Source organism: Dermacentor albipictus, chromosome 6, assembly GCF_038994185.2.
Source record: "Dermacentor albipictus isolate Rhodes 1998 colony chromosome 6, USDA_Dalb.pri_finalv2, whole genome shotgun sequence".
Taxonomy (NCBI): Eukaryota; Metazoa; Arthropoda; class Arachnida; order Ixodida; family Ixodidae; genus Dermacentor; species Dermacentor albipictus.
The window spans coordinates 906,330-921,111 of record NC_091826.1 but is presented as its reverse complement, the minus strand read 5'-3'; the positions used below and the strand labels follow the sequence as shown (position 1 = coordinate 921,111).

Here is a 14,782-nt window from a genome sequence, read left to right as displayed (position 1 = left end):
CGCACTGCGCTTCAACCACATCAACCGCGCAGGCGTCACGCAGGCCACGCGGCGAAGCGGGAGTACAGGAGACGTGCTATGCGGGAAAAACATCGGGGGACGCGAAAGAGTCGCGCGTCCCCACATTCCCCCAACCTTAAATCACTTCTTATTCCGGCGAAACATGTGACACGGTCTAACGTCAACCCGTGCTTCGCGAACAAGATAGTACATGCAACAGTGGTCACGCCGAAGAAATGTCTACACGCTGTCCATAACATGCGAGCCGACTGTCCTTGGGTACACCGCTGGCGTCCGCCGGTCACAGCAGCAGCTTTGTAGACTCGACGGCACGATTCCAGGCCAGGTCTCCGGAGACGACGACGCAGTAGTCGGTACGAGCAAGCGTCGCTCGTGCCGACGCGCCCTGCTGGCAGGGCCGCCGTAGCTGTCGGTGACCGCCGGCTCTTTTGTCCGCCGCCGAGGCTTGTGAGCTGGATACAGGAGGCCGCCGACACCGCTGTGCCAAACTGGCCACAGCATCACCATCGCCCGAGGTGGCTCGATTGTTGTCCGGGGCAGCAGCGCAGGCGATGTGCAGGTGACAGCAAACCAGGCGTGACTCCACTCACGCTGCGTACACTCAACACACTCGGCAAACACCACGCAAGGGAGACGAAGTCTGCATGCGCCTCGCCCACGTGGTACGATGTTCAACTCGGCTAGCAAAAGATCGGGCAGCTACTCAGATGCTAAGTTCTCGTGAACGAAGCTCGCTTTCTTGAGTCGAACGAGTAATTTCAATTCGTGCGAGACTAACTAGAATGAAGGACGCAAAGTGCAACACCTCATCGCCACGGTCCACCGGGTTGTATCCCTCCACGTGCGACAGGCAGCTTTGTAAAGCCCTAGGCCTAAAGCGTCGCTACTCTGACAACAACCGGCATCCAACAAACAACACCCAAAGTGGGCGCAAAACAGGCAGCCGCGAGGAGACGTCAGCTCTGTGAGGTGGTCCTACTCCGCTCGGTGCGCACAGCATCTGAGTTGACGGCGCCCACCGTCCCAGACGGTGTCAGAGCGCCCGGTGCCAGGCCGCAATACCAGTCAGCCCGTAGTAGCACCCGTGGCCCGCGGCCACCCGGCTCCCAGAGCCGCGACTTCATCAGAGTCAAAGAGATAGAAGAAGCTATTTACATAAGAAATTCGGACCACCCACGAGGCTTCCGTACTCACTCGCTTCAGGCTTGCCACTGCTCCGCGAGTGCTCAGCCTTGCTCTCCCATGATGCAGACCACGTGGCTCTCGTACTGACGAATGTCATTAAAAAAAACACTTGCGAAAAGGCTTAGGACGTTGACATATTCAAACAGACTACAGCCACCATCACCTCGCTCAAGAAAGCACGCCGCCGACGCTAGCGATCAAAATTCACGCTAGGCCTACGCTTCGGTTCAAACAAAGGTCTCGAGCAAAGCAAAACTGTTAAAACTATCATCCGATGCCCCAAGAGCCCCACGTTGGGCAGCCAGATGTGGGCCAGATGTGGGGTTCTCACACTGTACTCTTGGGACAAAGGAACGACAACACACAGTAGTGCAAACAATCACAAGGGCATTTATTGCACCTTTCATCGATCAATGCCTGCTAGCCGAGTTGCTATCCACAAAACATGCCGATGGGCGCGCAACAAATCTAGAAGTCCGACTCACCGCGACTGGGAGCGAGCGAATATGTTCGCCCCATGCTGGATCCCAATGCCTGGTCGTTCGTGTGTATAGTCACGCGAGACGGTCTTGCCGAAGCATCGGTCGGTGCGCGGCACGGCACGTCCGTCTCGCTTGCTTCCCGAACCCAAAGAGAGCAAGCGCCTTCCTTTCGGCGCCCAGGTAACCTCGCCTGTCGGCGGCATTAGCAGCGCAACACTCGCGCCATCTCTCGCCCTGCACTTCAACCACATCGACCGCGCGGGCATCACATATGCCACGCAGCGAAGCGGAAGTACAGGAGACGTGCCATGCGGGAAAAACATCGGGGGACGCGCGAGAGTCGCTCATCCCCACAAAATACATAAAATTTACAAATGAACCAGAACAATTTGTACCCTCAGGCAACAGACAAAAAGCCGTGGCAAATTTCTTATGTGCATTCCATATGAGAGATGTGTTTTGACATGCTTTACTGCACTAGACAAAATGTGCGTTAAGCTGAATAACAATGCTAGAAGCTTAACAAGCGACTATGCATCTATGAACGGCATCGAGATGAGAAGCCTCTGAACGGTATGTCGCAAATATGGTGATGGCAGTGGAGAACAACATTCGTACCATCCCTTACACACGCTTTCATTATGAGGCGGTTTGTCGGCTTCCCGTATGTCATGTGGCCTCTATGAATAGAGTCAATCCGGCATAAAACAGTAACTTTTGTCACTGATACCTGACCGACCTTTTGAAGCACTTCCTCTTACTGCCCCCAAGAGCTCAAATCACCACAGGCCCGTTCGAAATAGCTCCGAAGGCTTGCCAGTACAATTATGTATCGGTGCTTGTACTGTGAGACAGAAGATGGCGAGTGCACGCATGTGTAATTAAGGTATACTTACTCTGTCCCCGGGACAATCTGCCTTTTGTGATGCATTCTGGCACCATCGTGCGGTGGCCATGAGAAAAAATTTGGCAGGCGCCGCTGTGCGCCACGACAGCCGCCCCGCGCGAGATTCGCAACCAAACAAGCAGCGTGTGTGACAAGACCGAAACAATGTGTACGCACCGTCATATTTCATCATCGTCAGCTAGCCATTGAGCCCGCTGGTGAATGCTTTGTACCCGGAGGTTTCTTCAGTGTGACGAACGGCTGGAAGAAGATCTTCGGCAACGCTTCACAAGCTCCTCCTTTACCTGAAGCCGCTGCACCTGTGGCGTAAAGTGAATAAGTAATAAAACAGTATGAGTACGCACAAAAATGCATGACGCGAATAAGGCATGAGGTGTAGTTCTTCGGGCGAATATCGCATTTCACCACTGCATGTCTTGCTTTATGGTGTGCCATAGTAACATAGTCAATACTGTGGGGATGCGCGACACTCGCGCGTCCCCTGATATGTTTTTCCCGCATGGCGCGTCTCCTGTAATCCGGTTTCGCCGCTCGGCCTGCATGATGCCCGCGGCGGTCGATGTGGTTGGGGCGCAGTGCGAGAGATGGCGCCAGTGTTGCGCTGCTAACGCCGCCTCACGGCAGGGTTGCTTGGGGGCGCAAGGGAGCAGAGGCGTCCTCTTTCCCGGCGGGTCGGCACGCGGCGTGGACGTCTCACGCGACCCATGCTACTGCGAGACCGCCTCACGTGGCCGCCTTCGAACGCACCACCGTTGGTGTGACCGAACACGCGAACGACCAGGCGTTGGGATCCAGCATGGGGCGAACATATTCGCTCGCTTCCGGTCGCGGTGAGTCGGACTTCTAGATTTGTCGCGCGCCCATCGGCATGTTTTGCGGATAGCAACTCGGCTAGCAGGCATTGATCTATGAAAGGTGCAATAAATGCCCTTGTGATTGTTTGCACTACTTTGTACTGTCGTTCCTTTGTCCCAAGAGCACGGAGGAGAACCCCACATCTCCCACAATACATATGCACCAAGAAAGATCACAACTGATGTGGACGCCAATGTACTTGTAAGAGGCCACAGCATCTAGTAGGATACCGTCAGGAAAATATGCGCTGGTGACAGTGTGGCCGTGTCACGACATTCGCATGCTTTTACACTTAATGTTTAGCCAAATCATCCATTTATTGCACCATGAGGACAAATGGATATCTTCTTGAAGTTTCTGCTGATGAGAGGTTTGGTCGAGTTCTTTTATAAAAGCATGCAATTGTCACGTAGTAGTGATGGTGAAGAAGGCAGCAAAATTGTGATTGATGAAACTACCATTTTATTGGGCAAACTTGTGCCCTCAAAAGCAGGCTACACTCAAAGAACAACGATAGCGGCGAACACAGTCGGCGATCGTTGAAAATCTGATCAGCGGGGCAAGCACGTCGGCTTTTATACATCAGTCATTGAAGGTTCCAGAGTAATTGCTGGGACCCGTGTGTCTTCCACAAAGTTTTATGCCATTCGCGTCGCGTGATGAAATCAGATTAAAGGTTCGGGACAACAGACAATGGATAGAACCATCAATAACTTTTGAGAAATTTCCGGTGCATGCAAGCACGTCCTGCGTTGTGTGATAACATTTGTTAGGTAGTGAAACGCGGTCACCCAAAAAAAGATGAACATGTACACGTGTCAATACTCCCTTCTTAAAAAGCATTGTCCCTATGCTACAAACATAAGAGAGTGAAACACAAAAGGACACTTATTAAACAAAAGTAACAAAAGAATGTAAAGAAACAATCCAAAGTAACACAGTCCAAAAGAAAGAAAGTCTAAAGGTCAGCTATGCAAAGTCACAAAGTTCATTAGCTCTGGTAGAATGGCTTAAGTCACACAACGTGGACTCTTTCAGGTCGTGAGCAGCACCGCCATGATAGCAAAATGCCGTCTGGTACGACCTTATAGTCGAGTGCACCAATGCGTCGGATGATCTTGTAGGATCCGAAATAGCGGCGTAAAAGCTTCTTGCTAAGACCTCGTTGGGGTATTGGGGTCCAAACGCAGTCTCCAAGCTGGTACTTGACGTAGCATCGTCGAAGGTTCTAGTGTTGCCTGTCGGTCCTCTGCTGGTTCTTGATCCACAGCCGGACGAGCTGTCTGGCGTCTTCGGCGGGCTGGAGATTGGTGGCAACATCAAGATTCCCTTCGTCGGTAATGTGTGGCAGCATGGTGTCGTGAGTCGTCATCAGGTTCCTGCCATAAACCAGCTTCAATGGCGTGATCTGCATCGTTTCTTGCACCGCCGTGTTGTAAGCGAAGGTTACGTATGGTAAGACGGCATTCCAGATCTTGTGTTCGACGTCGACGTGCATTGCTAGCATGACGGTGAGGGTCTTCTTCAGGCGCTCCGTAATATCGTTTGTCTGCGGGTTGCAGGCAGTTGTCCTCCTGTGGCTTGTCTGGCTGTATTGCAGAATGGCTTGGGTGAGCTCTGCTGTAAAGGCCGTTCCTTCGTTGGTGATGAGGACTTCCATGGCGCCATGTCACAGCAGGATGTCCTCGACGAAGAATTTCACCGCTTTGGCTGTGCAGTCTTTTACCAGAGCTTTTGTTTCAGCGAAGCAGGTGAGGTAGACCATCGCCACGATGATACACTTATTTCCAGTTGTCGATGTCGGAAAGGGCCCCCAAAAGTTCATCCCAATCTGCTGGAATGGTCGGCGAGGAAGTTCGACCAGCTGTAGTAATTCTGCTGGCCTTGTTGGTGGTGTCTTGCGTCGCTGACAGTCTTAGCATGTCTTGACGTAACGGGCAACATCGGCGGTCAGACGTGGCCAGTAATACCTTTGCTGTGTCCTCGACAGCGTCCGGGAGAATCCGAGGTGCCCAGCGGTTGGATCGTCGTGTAGGGCGTGCAGTACTTCTGGACGCAGCGCTGACGGTACAACAAGAAGGTAGCGGGCGCAGACTGGTGAGAAGTTCTTCTTCACGAGCAGGTTGTTTTGTCGTGAGAACGAATACAACCCGCGCCTAAATGCCCAAGGGACAATGTCGGTGTTCCCTTCCAAATACTCAATGAGGCCTTTTAGCTCAGGGTCGGCTCGTTGCTGCTTAGTGAAGTCTTCCGCGCTTATTATTCCAAGGAAGGCATTGTTGTCCTCGTCGTCTTGCGGCGGGGGTTCGATGGGGGCGCACGTGATAAGCAGTCGGCGTCAGAGTGTTTTCTTCTGGACTTGTATATTACTGTGATGTCGTATTCTTGTTGTCTGAGGCACCACCACGCCACCTTTCCTGAAGGATCGTTTAAATTCGCTAGCCAACACAGTGTGTGATGGTCACTCATGGCTTTGAGTGGCCTGCTATATAGGTAAGGGCGAAATTTTGCTGTAGCTCAAACGATGGCGAGGCATTCCTTTTTGGTCGTAGAATAATTGCCTTCCGCTTTTGACAGCGACTGGCTAGCATAAGCTATCACCCATTCAAGTCCATCTTTCCTCTAGACTAGGACGGTACCGAGGCCTAGGCAGCTGGTATCAGTGTGGATTTCGGTATCGGCATCCTCGTCGAAGTGCGTAAGTACTGGCGGCAACTGCATGCCTCATTTGAGTTCTTGAAATGCTTCAGCATGCAGCGTTTCTCACTTGAACTCAGCACCACATTTAGTTATATGTGTCAGCGGCTCAGCGATGCGTGAAAAGTCCCTGACAAAGCGCCTGTAGTAGGCACACAGGCCAAGGAATCTACACACTGCCTTCTTGTCAATGGGCTGCAGGAACTTGCCGATGGCGGCTGTCTTCCGCGGGTCGGGGGGGTCTCCAGATTTGCTGATGACGTGGCCAAGGAACAGCAGCTCATCGTAAACGAAGCAGCACTTTTCTGGCTTCAGAGTGAGCCCTGATGACTTGATGGCCTCTAGTACTGTGGCAAGCCGACTGAGGTGATCGTCAAAATTTCCGGTGAAAGCGACAGCATCCAAGTAAACAAGACAGGTCTGCCACTTCAGTCCTGCTAACACCGTGTCTATAACACACTGTAACGTTGCAGGCGCCGAGCACAGTCCGAATGGCATAACCTTGAACTCACAGAGGCCGTCTGGCGAGATGAAAACGGTCTTTTTGCGATCTCTCTCGTCGACTTCTATTTGCCAGTAGCCAGACTTGAGGTCCACCAACGAGAAGTATTTAGTATTGCAGAGCTGATCATGTGTCGTCTATCCGTGGGAGGGGGTATACATCCTTCTTAGTGATCCTGTTCAGTCGACGATAATCGACGCAGAAACATAGGCATCTGGCCTTTTTCTTTACCTATACAGGAGGAGATGCCCACGGGCTTTTTGACAGCTGGATGATGTCATCTCGCAGCATTTCATCAATTTGTTGTCTTATAGCTTCATGTTCTCACATCGAATCTTGGTAAAGGCTCTGGCGTAGTGATCGAGTGCACTCTACAATTATTATGCGAGGCTTTGCGAGTGGTGTTTGCCGAATCGTCGATGACGTAGAAAAGCAGTCTTTGCAGTGTTGGAGTAGACTTCTGAGCTGTTGCAGCTTAACCATGGGGAGACTTGGATTTATGTCGAGGTCTGGTTCGGAAACTATGGTCGTCGGGGTAGATGTGGCAGAATCCAAGAGGACAAACGCATTGCTGGTTTCCAGAATTTCCTCAATGTACCCGATCGTTGTGCCCTTGTTGATGTGCTTGAACTCCTGGCTAAAGTTTGTCAGCAACATTTTCGTTTTTCCTCCGCACAGTCGAGCGCTCCCTCTTGCGACGCAAATTTCCCTGTGGAGCAATAGACGTTGGTCACCCTCGATGACGCCTTCTACATCTGCAGGTGTTTTGGTGCCGACGGAAATGACAATGCTGGAGTGAGGTGAGATGCCGACTCGATCTTTGAGCGCACTCAAGGCGATGTGACTACAACAGCTCTCCGGCGGTATTACCTACTTAATTTTCCGACAGCGTTATCGACTTTGACTTCAGATCAATGATTGTGCCGTGTTGGTTCAGGAAGTCCATGCTGAGAATGACATCTCATGAACACTGTTGGAGGATAACAAACGTGGCAGGGTAAGTCTGGGCATGAACGGTAATTCTTGCTGTGCAGATTCCAGTCAGTATTATTAGGTGTCCTCCAGCTGTCTGGACTTGAAGGCCTTCCCATGCAGTCTTAAGGGAGGACACGGTCCTCGAAAACCGAAAAATCGCAAAAAAGTCGATTTTTGAAAAACAATATCTTTGGGTTGTGTGTCTCATAAACTACCTGTTCTGTAATTATCCCCACCTAATTCAATCGCAAAGTTAAAAAAAAAACACTGCTTTTGAGGCCACCGCAGCCCACAAAACATGCGTAAATGCCGAAATGAAATCAAACTTTGTGCGCACGCCATTCCCGGCCCATGCGGCCTGCCCGCGCCATCTTGGCGTCGTTTCGACCATGAATTCTTTGTGTCTGTTTTGCCACCTTGCAAAATGGCATTATCGGCGTGGTTGAGGCACTATGGGAATTTTCCCGCGATGCGGAACGCTGATTGGCCATAGCAGCACGTTCAAATCCCACGAGCTAAAGCGCGCCTGCCATTGCCTGCTGCGCGGGTGACAGCGGTGGCTGCTGCTCCCTTTGATGACGCACCCGCCGCGCTCACATCGTTGTTGCCCTTTGCTCCATCCGCCTCAACAGACGCCTGCTTGCGAGCTGCTCATCGCCTTGCGCTATCTTTTAGATTATCATCTCAGCCTTTTTTTTTTTGCTATTTCTTTGCTGCTTGTGATGCCGGCAACGAAACCCAAGACGGTGCAGATGTTTGGTGCGCGGAAGCGCGATATGCGACCTGTACGAGCATAGAACTTCTGATCTTCCGCAGCGAGTACCGACTGCGTAGATGCTTTCAGCAGCGGAACTGTGCTGTCGGCTGTCGCTAGTAAAAAATCCGACACATTGAGCGTGCCTGGAGCCACAAGAGCTAATTAGAAGCTCTGCAGGAGCTTTCTAATAAAAAACACATGTGTTCGCCTTTAAGGCCTGTTTTCTCGGAATGGATTTTTTCGCTAGTAGTGGTGCTTGGGAAGGCAATGTCTCAAGAACCGCTCTTCAGATTTGTGTGCAGTTTTGTTTATTCTGTAGCTGAATGACTTTTACAGGGTGTAACAAGCTTCTTTTTTTTGAAACGTGGTGCAGTTAAATGATAATAAGCAAATAATTTTTGATGAATGTGGTCATTACTGGCTACATCAAATCCAAATTTTTTTAACATTTTTTTGGAGGGGAAATTAAAAAAAAGGGCTTTGTGGCCCCCTGGGATATCTATCAAGGGATCATCACAGTGAATTTCAGCTTCCTATGATGACCTGGCATTTCTCCAGGCTCTTCCTCAGGCATACACATGAACAACATGTTTAGACCTTAACAACTCTGGAACTAATAAACCCACCTTCATGAAACTTTGCAGTTCGTCATAGTTCAGTGGTGTGAACATATCCTGAAGTTTCATCTGGATATCTTAAAAAATAAAGAACTTCAGTCTCCAGAGTAGCTTCCCCTTAGCTTTCTTCAACCGGGTGGCAAGATGTCCACTCATCACAGAGTAGTCGACTTCCGTGTCCACTAAGGCAGTGACTGCATGGCCATCAAGCAGCACGTTGAGGTCGCTGGTTCTTTGTCTTTTTTGTCTTGAGTTGCAGTTAGGTATCGGCGTTGGGTCGCGACTGCATCGCGTTGATGTGCGGCAGGTACATCGCGGCATCAGGTTCTTGGTCACTGCATTCAATGCTTCCAGGCTTCGTCGGGATGGCAGCGTGTCGTTATGTCGTCAAGATAGCCTCTTCAGCGTTTTCGGCAGCGGCGGAGGATCTTCGTCATTTCAGCCACACCTCCATCGGTTGCTGCTTTTAGTTTTCCGGATATGGGCTTGCAGACTGGCCCTAGGCTTGGCCAGTGTACAGTCAGCGTTGCGGGGACAGGTAGCGGCCAGGTGACGGTGAACAGGATGGTCGTCGAGGGCTCCACTGTGTGGCTGCGAGATAGTTGGCGATGTCACGTGGGTGTTCACCTTACTTTGGGTGCGGTGCATAGATGGGAAACCCTCACAGTCCCATAATGCGGTAAGGGCATCTGCGGTAGATGTGCCCGGCTTCTCTGCAGTGATAGCAAAGCGGACGGTGGTCTGAAGTGCGCCAGACCCCAGTTTTTTTTGGAATGCTTTGCGAGGCAATGGGTTAGCGTACTGGCGGTGACGGTGGTAGGCGACGGAGCTGTGGCATCACTGGGCCCTGCCAAAGGCGTAGAGGGGAAATGTGATGGCGGGCTACAGCGGCGTATGTCATGCTTTGCGGCTGAGACTGTGGCAATTCAGGGGCTACACTGAGTGATTGTTGGAGCTCCTCGCGTACGACATCGGCAATTTAAGCCACTAGAGGCTGTGATGGAGGGAATAGCTTCTAAAGCTCCTCCCGCTTGACTGCTCCGACAGTCTCGTGCAAGTCGTCGGTGGCCAGTGATTGCACTCAGGCTTAGTTTGTAGAGTTTGTGCGGCGGTTGAATTGTCGATTCTGCATTTCCAGGGTTTTCTCTATGTTGGTTGAATCGTGATGAAACTTGACGGTCTTTGGTGGGCTTCGTATCGTTCCGCCAAAAATTCTTCCGTCACACCACACATGAGTAGGCGGACTTTCTTCTCCTCGGACATTTCTGGGTCGGCGTGGTGGAATAGATGCCACTTTTTTTTTTTTTTTTACATATGGCAACATTCTCGTTCAGTAGCTGCACGATGCTCGTGAAGGTCCTCAAGAAATTACTTTGGAACAGATCCCACGTATTAAGGGTGGATTCCTGGTTCTCTAACCATGTCCTTGTGGCCTCTTCCGAGGAGAAGTACACGTGGGGCAGCTTGCCCTCAGAGGTACAGTTGTTGAAGACCGAGATCCTTTCGAAGGTTTCGAGCCAGATTACCGGATCCTCCGATGAAGCTCCACAGAAGGTAGGGGGCTCCTTGGGTTGTTGAAGCACGATGGGGCACGCTGGGGCTGTCATTATGGCTGTCGAGCTGGCCACGGTCTTTTTGGTCATATCAGGGAGAAATCCGTGCTCTAGGGGCAATCCTTGCAGTCTGTGGCTAGCTCGTTTGTCTTGGGCAACATTGGTGCTGTCTTCGCGTTTCGGGCTTGGATCGCGGCTTTGCAGGGGCATTCGGTACATGAAAAGAAGCGCTTCCACCAGATGTCACATAGTAGTGACGGTGAAGAAGGCAGCAAAACTGTGATTGACGAAACTAGCGTTTTATTGGGTGAACTTGTGCCCTCAAAAGTAGGCTACAGTTAAAGAACAATGATACCGGAGAACACAGTCGGCGATCATCGAAAATCTGATCAGCAGGTCAAGCATGTCAGCTTTTATACATCAATCATCGAAGGCTCCAGAGCAATTCCTGGGACCCTCGTGTCTTCTAAAAAGTTCTACACCATTCAAGTTGCGCAATGAAATCAGATTACACAAGGTTCGGCATAACAGACAGCAGACAGAACCATCGATAACTTTCGAGAAACTTCCGATACATGCAAACGCGTCCTGCACTGTGCGATAACGTTTGTTAGGCGTTGAAATGCGGTTACCGAAAAAAATAACCCGTACACATCTCACAATCATCAGCAAAAAGTTTTATTAATGAAAATGTGATACAGTAAGAGGCAGGAGAAAAACACCATATGATACAGGAGAAAGAGTAGATGAACAGTTGTTGGCAGTCACAAACTCAGTGTGGTCAGAAAGAAAGTCTTTAATCCAGTAGAATGCCTTGATGTCCATGTTGAGTTTGCTTAACTTAAGAAGTAAGCCATGCACCACCCCATTGAAAGCTTTAGCAAATTCCAACAATATGCAATCAGTGTCAGAACTGATGTCAATATATAAAAAGAGATCATTAGTAAAACATAATAGCTGCTTTTCACAATAAAACATTTTCCTGAAACCATGCTGGCAGTTAGTGAAGAAAGAGTTGTCTTCTAAAAATACTAGTAAACTTAGTCTGCATGCGCTACTCTTTCTGATCTCATTGCTTCACGAATTTACAAGGTGCTGACCGGCCAAGCAGTCGCCGCTCACACGGTACTGTTAACAAATTGATCAACTGAACTTGAAAAAGAATGTTAATTTCCGTGAACCTGGCCAGAAATTTGCTAAATTCACTGCTCCCATTTAGATTCCCTAGTAAAGTTGACACCATTTTTCTCCCCATTGAATTTGAGAGAAGGGCTTGCTGCTTGAATATTGAAAATTTCAGAGCTTTAGCTTGAATGATTTTGTCACTACACAGGAATTGTGTGACCAAGTACAGCCACAAATTGCCATGATGGCATCTTGAAGTAATAATAAGTCATGAACCAATTATTAGAAACACAGAAAAACATTGCACACATAATAAATAGTATGGAGCCTAGAATATCGATAAAAATAGTTGTTCCGCATTGAACAGAAAAAGAAGATAATAATTTCTACACCTTTGTTGTTTTGTCCATTTTTATTGGGGCTTATATGTATTTCTAATTGCTTTATGCACAATATTTTTCCATAGAAATGTTGTATGACAATTAATCTAAAGGCACAGCAAACCGCACGTCCTAAACACAGATCAACGGAGGCTGGTACAGTAAAAACTCAGTTTCTTTGCTTCTAATGTTTATATTGCCATCAGATTGCCATCACGCTATACGATTCTACTAGGTATCATTTGAAAGCGCGGAAGTTAAGCTTTCTAATGCAGTATGGCTCCTATCTGTCTAAAGTGTGCAGAAAACAGAGTGTGTTCACGAACATTGTCCAAAATGCAGAGTGTGTGCCGCCGGAGTGGGACCACCACTTAATGGAGGCCGAACAGCTAGCTTATTAAATGAAGCAGGGGTAATGAAAGTGCCCCCTCCTCACAACCCTCTGCAAGCGCGCTTGTAATTAGCATGTAATCATCACTGAACTCGCCAAGTTTCAAGGACCTTTACTTAGCCACAAGCCAGATGCACAAAACCAAAATACTTTGATATCCCTGACGTTACACTGGTGTACCTGCACTAGGCTTTCGGCGCGAAATTAAAAAAAAGGAAATGCAACTTTAAGCTTCATTTTCTCTGCTAATAATCAGCCCATTGCAACAACAGTAACGAAAATATAGTTTTGGAAGAATACTTTATCAGTCTAAGCTGACTTAGTGTTTCTCTTTTGTGTCTTTTCAATGTATCCGTGTCATATTTCATTCTATGAGTATAGTACATTTGTGCCACTACTATTCATGATGTTCCCTACTTCTTCATTGGGCTTCACGATTGGTAATTGCTTATGTTTATTGTTTGACATTGAGACAAGTTTGAGCAATAAGAAAATTTCTGATTTGTGAAATTGTAAATGGTTGCCACAGCTTCTGCTACAGTGCATTGACATAGTGAGGGACGGTGCACAGCAAGGGTGTTTTTGTAAACTGTTCAGAGCATGCTGCTACTGCGCAATCTCTGTCAACATGCCAAGAGCTGCTGGGGCCAGGAGGCATCATCCATCGTGGCATTCCTTCTTCAGCAGAGCTGCCAGCCTTACCTCCGGTGAGCACTACAATTTTTATAGCAACTCGGGGCCGAGTTATAGATGTTCTCATGTAAGGGCATACTTTTTTAGGGGGGGGGGGGGGGGGGGGGAGGGTCCACATATTGTCATGTTGTAGTGACAGTGAAGACCACAGTAGCGAAAACTATGACTCACAAAACTAACTCTTTTTTGGGTAAACCTGTGCCCACAAAAGCTGGTGACACTCAAAGCACAACAGTAGTGGTGAGCGCATTTGGCGATTATCAAAATCTGATCAGCGGGTCACATGCGTCGGCTTTTATATATGGCTCGGCGAAGGTTTCAGCATAATCCCTGGTGCCTGCATGCCTCCTAGAAAGTACCACACAATTCATGTCACGCACACAAGGTTCGGCGATGATAGACAACGGACAGAACCATCTATAACATTTGAGAAATTACGATACTTGCAGGCGCATCCTGCACCAAACGATAACATTTAACATTTGGCAGCTGGTGAAAAGCGGTCACCGGAAACCAGGTGAACAAGTCTATGGCTATGGTGTTGGTCTGCTAGGCACGAGGTTGCGGGATCAAATCCCGGCCACGGCGGCCGCATATCAATAGGGGCGAAATGTGAACACACCTGTGTGCTTAGATTTAGCTGCACGTTAAAGAACTGCAGGTGGTCAAAATTTCTGGAGTCTCCCACTATGGCGTGCCTCATAATCAGATTGTGGTTTTGGCACATAAAACCCCTTAATTTAATTTTTGTTTGTTTATTTGTTGACAAATATGTAACATATGCATATGCAACTAATGACAAAATGAAACCATGAGTCACTGGAAAGTTTCAAACACTTTAAAATAAAATGAAGCATCTCTACCATAACACAAAACGTAGTTTGTACGAGTCCTCAGGGCGCAAGCAAAAATATTTTCTAAACGAGCATACTCTTGCCTTACACAGTGCTAACATAAGTATGGTACTTTGCCCGCAACTCACCCTCTCTCCTAAAGACTAATCCACCAAAGTTTTGGCAGACGATAGAGCCTAATCATGGTGACACTTCCTTGATGGACGACAACCAACTGCCTCTTCCAGATGAAGAATGTTCTATGGCATTTAATATGTTCATTTCATCTGTTTTTACCGAGGAAGACCATTCTGGTGTTCCAGTACTTCCGGACAAGGAACGGCTGGATGTCCTGCCCTCCACAAGTGAGCCCATCTTTTGGATTTTACGAGGGTTTTTTATCCGACCACGTCGCTACGCCTAACGCCAGAGCTGAGACGCAATCCTGGAACCTACCCCCGCTCCCGTCGACGCCAGCCTCGCGCCACCGCGCACGGTTGCGTGCCGGGAGGTGTCGGGTGCCGTAGACGCCAACATGCAATCGGAGGCGCCTCACTTAGAATGGACCTTACCCCGCCTGCCGCGGCAACCGAGCCAGCCAATGTAATGGACACTCAGCAAACCGAGAACGCTGCTGAAGACGGCTGGACAACAGTTCAATACAAGAAGAAGAATCTTACCGCCCCCCTGCACCCTGCTGCGCTCCACACAGTCGTAATTCGACCTCAGAGTGATGTGCACCTCCCTCAGTACAAATTGCATCACATCTCACAGGCCGTGCGGCAACAAGCCCCCCTCAGCCCACACGA

The 14,782-nt window shown here is 49.2% G+C and overlaps 1 protein-coding gene across 10 annotated transcripts in view; it reads left to right on the top strand.

The window, feature by feature from the left end:
- The window catches only part of Grip163 (gamma-tubulin complex component 6), a 521,720-nt gene that overhangs the window by 258,924 nt on the left and 248,014 nt on the right, over positions 1 to 14,782 (top strand). For all 10 annotated transcript variants that reach the window (XR_011514995.1, XR_011514994.1, XM_070539799.1 and 7 more), the window contains one exon: positions 13,045 to 13,154. Coding sequence is in view for 8 of the 10 variants with exons in the window: in XM_070539799.1 (XP_070395900.1) it covers positions 13,045 to 13,154 (110 nt within the window). In the remaining 2 variants the exon portion in view is untranslated. The remainder of the gene's footprint in view (positions 1 to 13,044; positions 13,155 to 14,782) is intronic.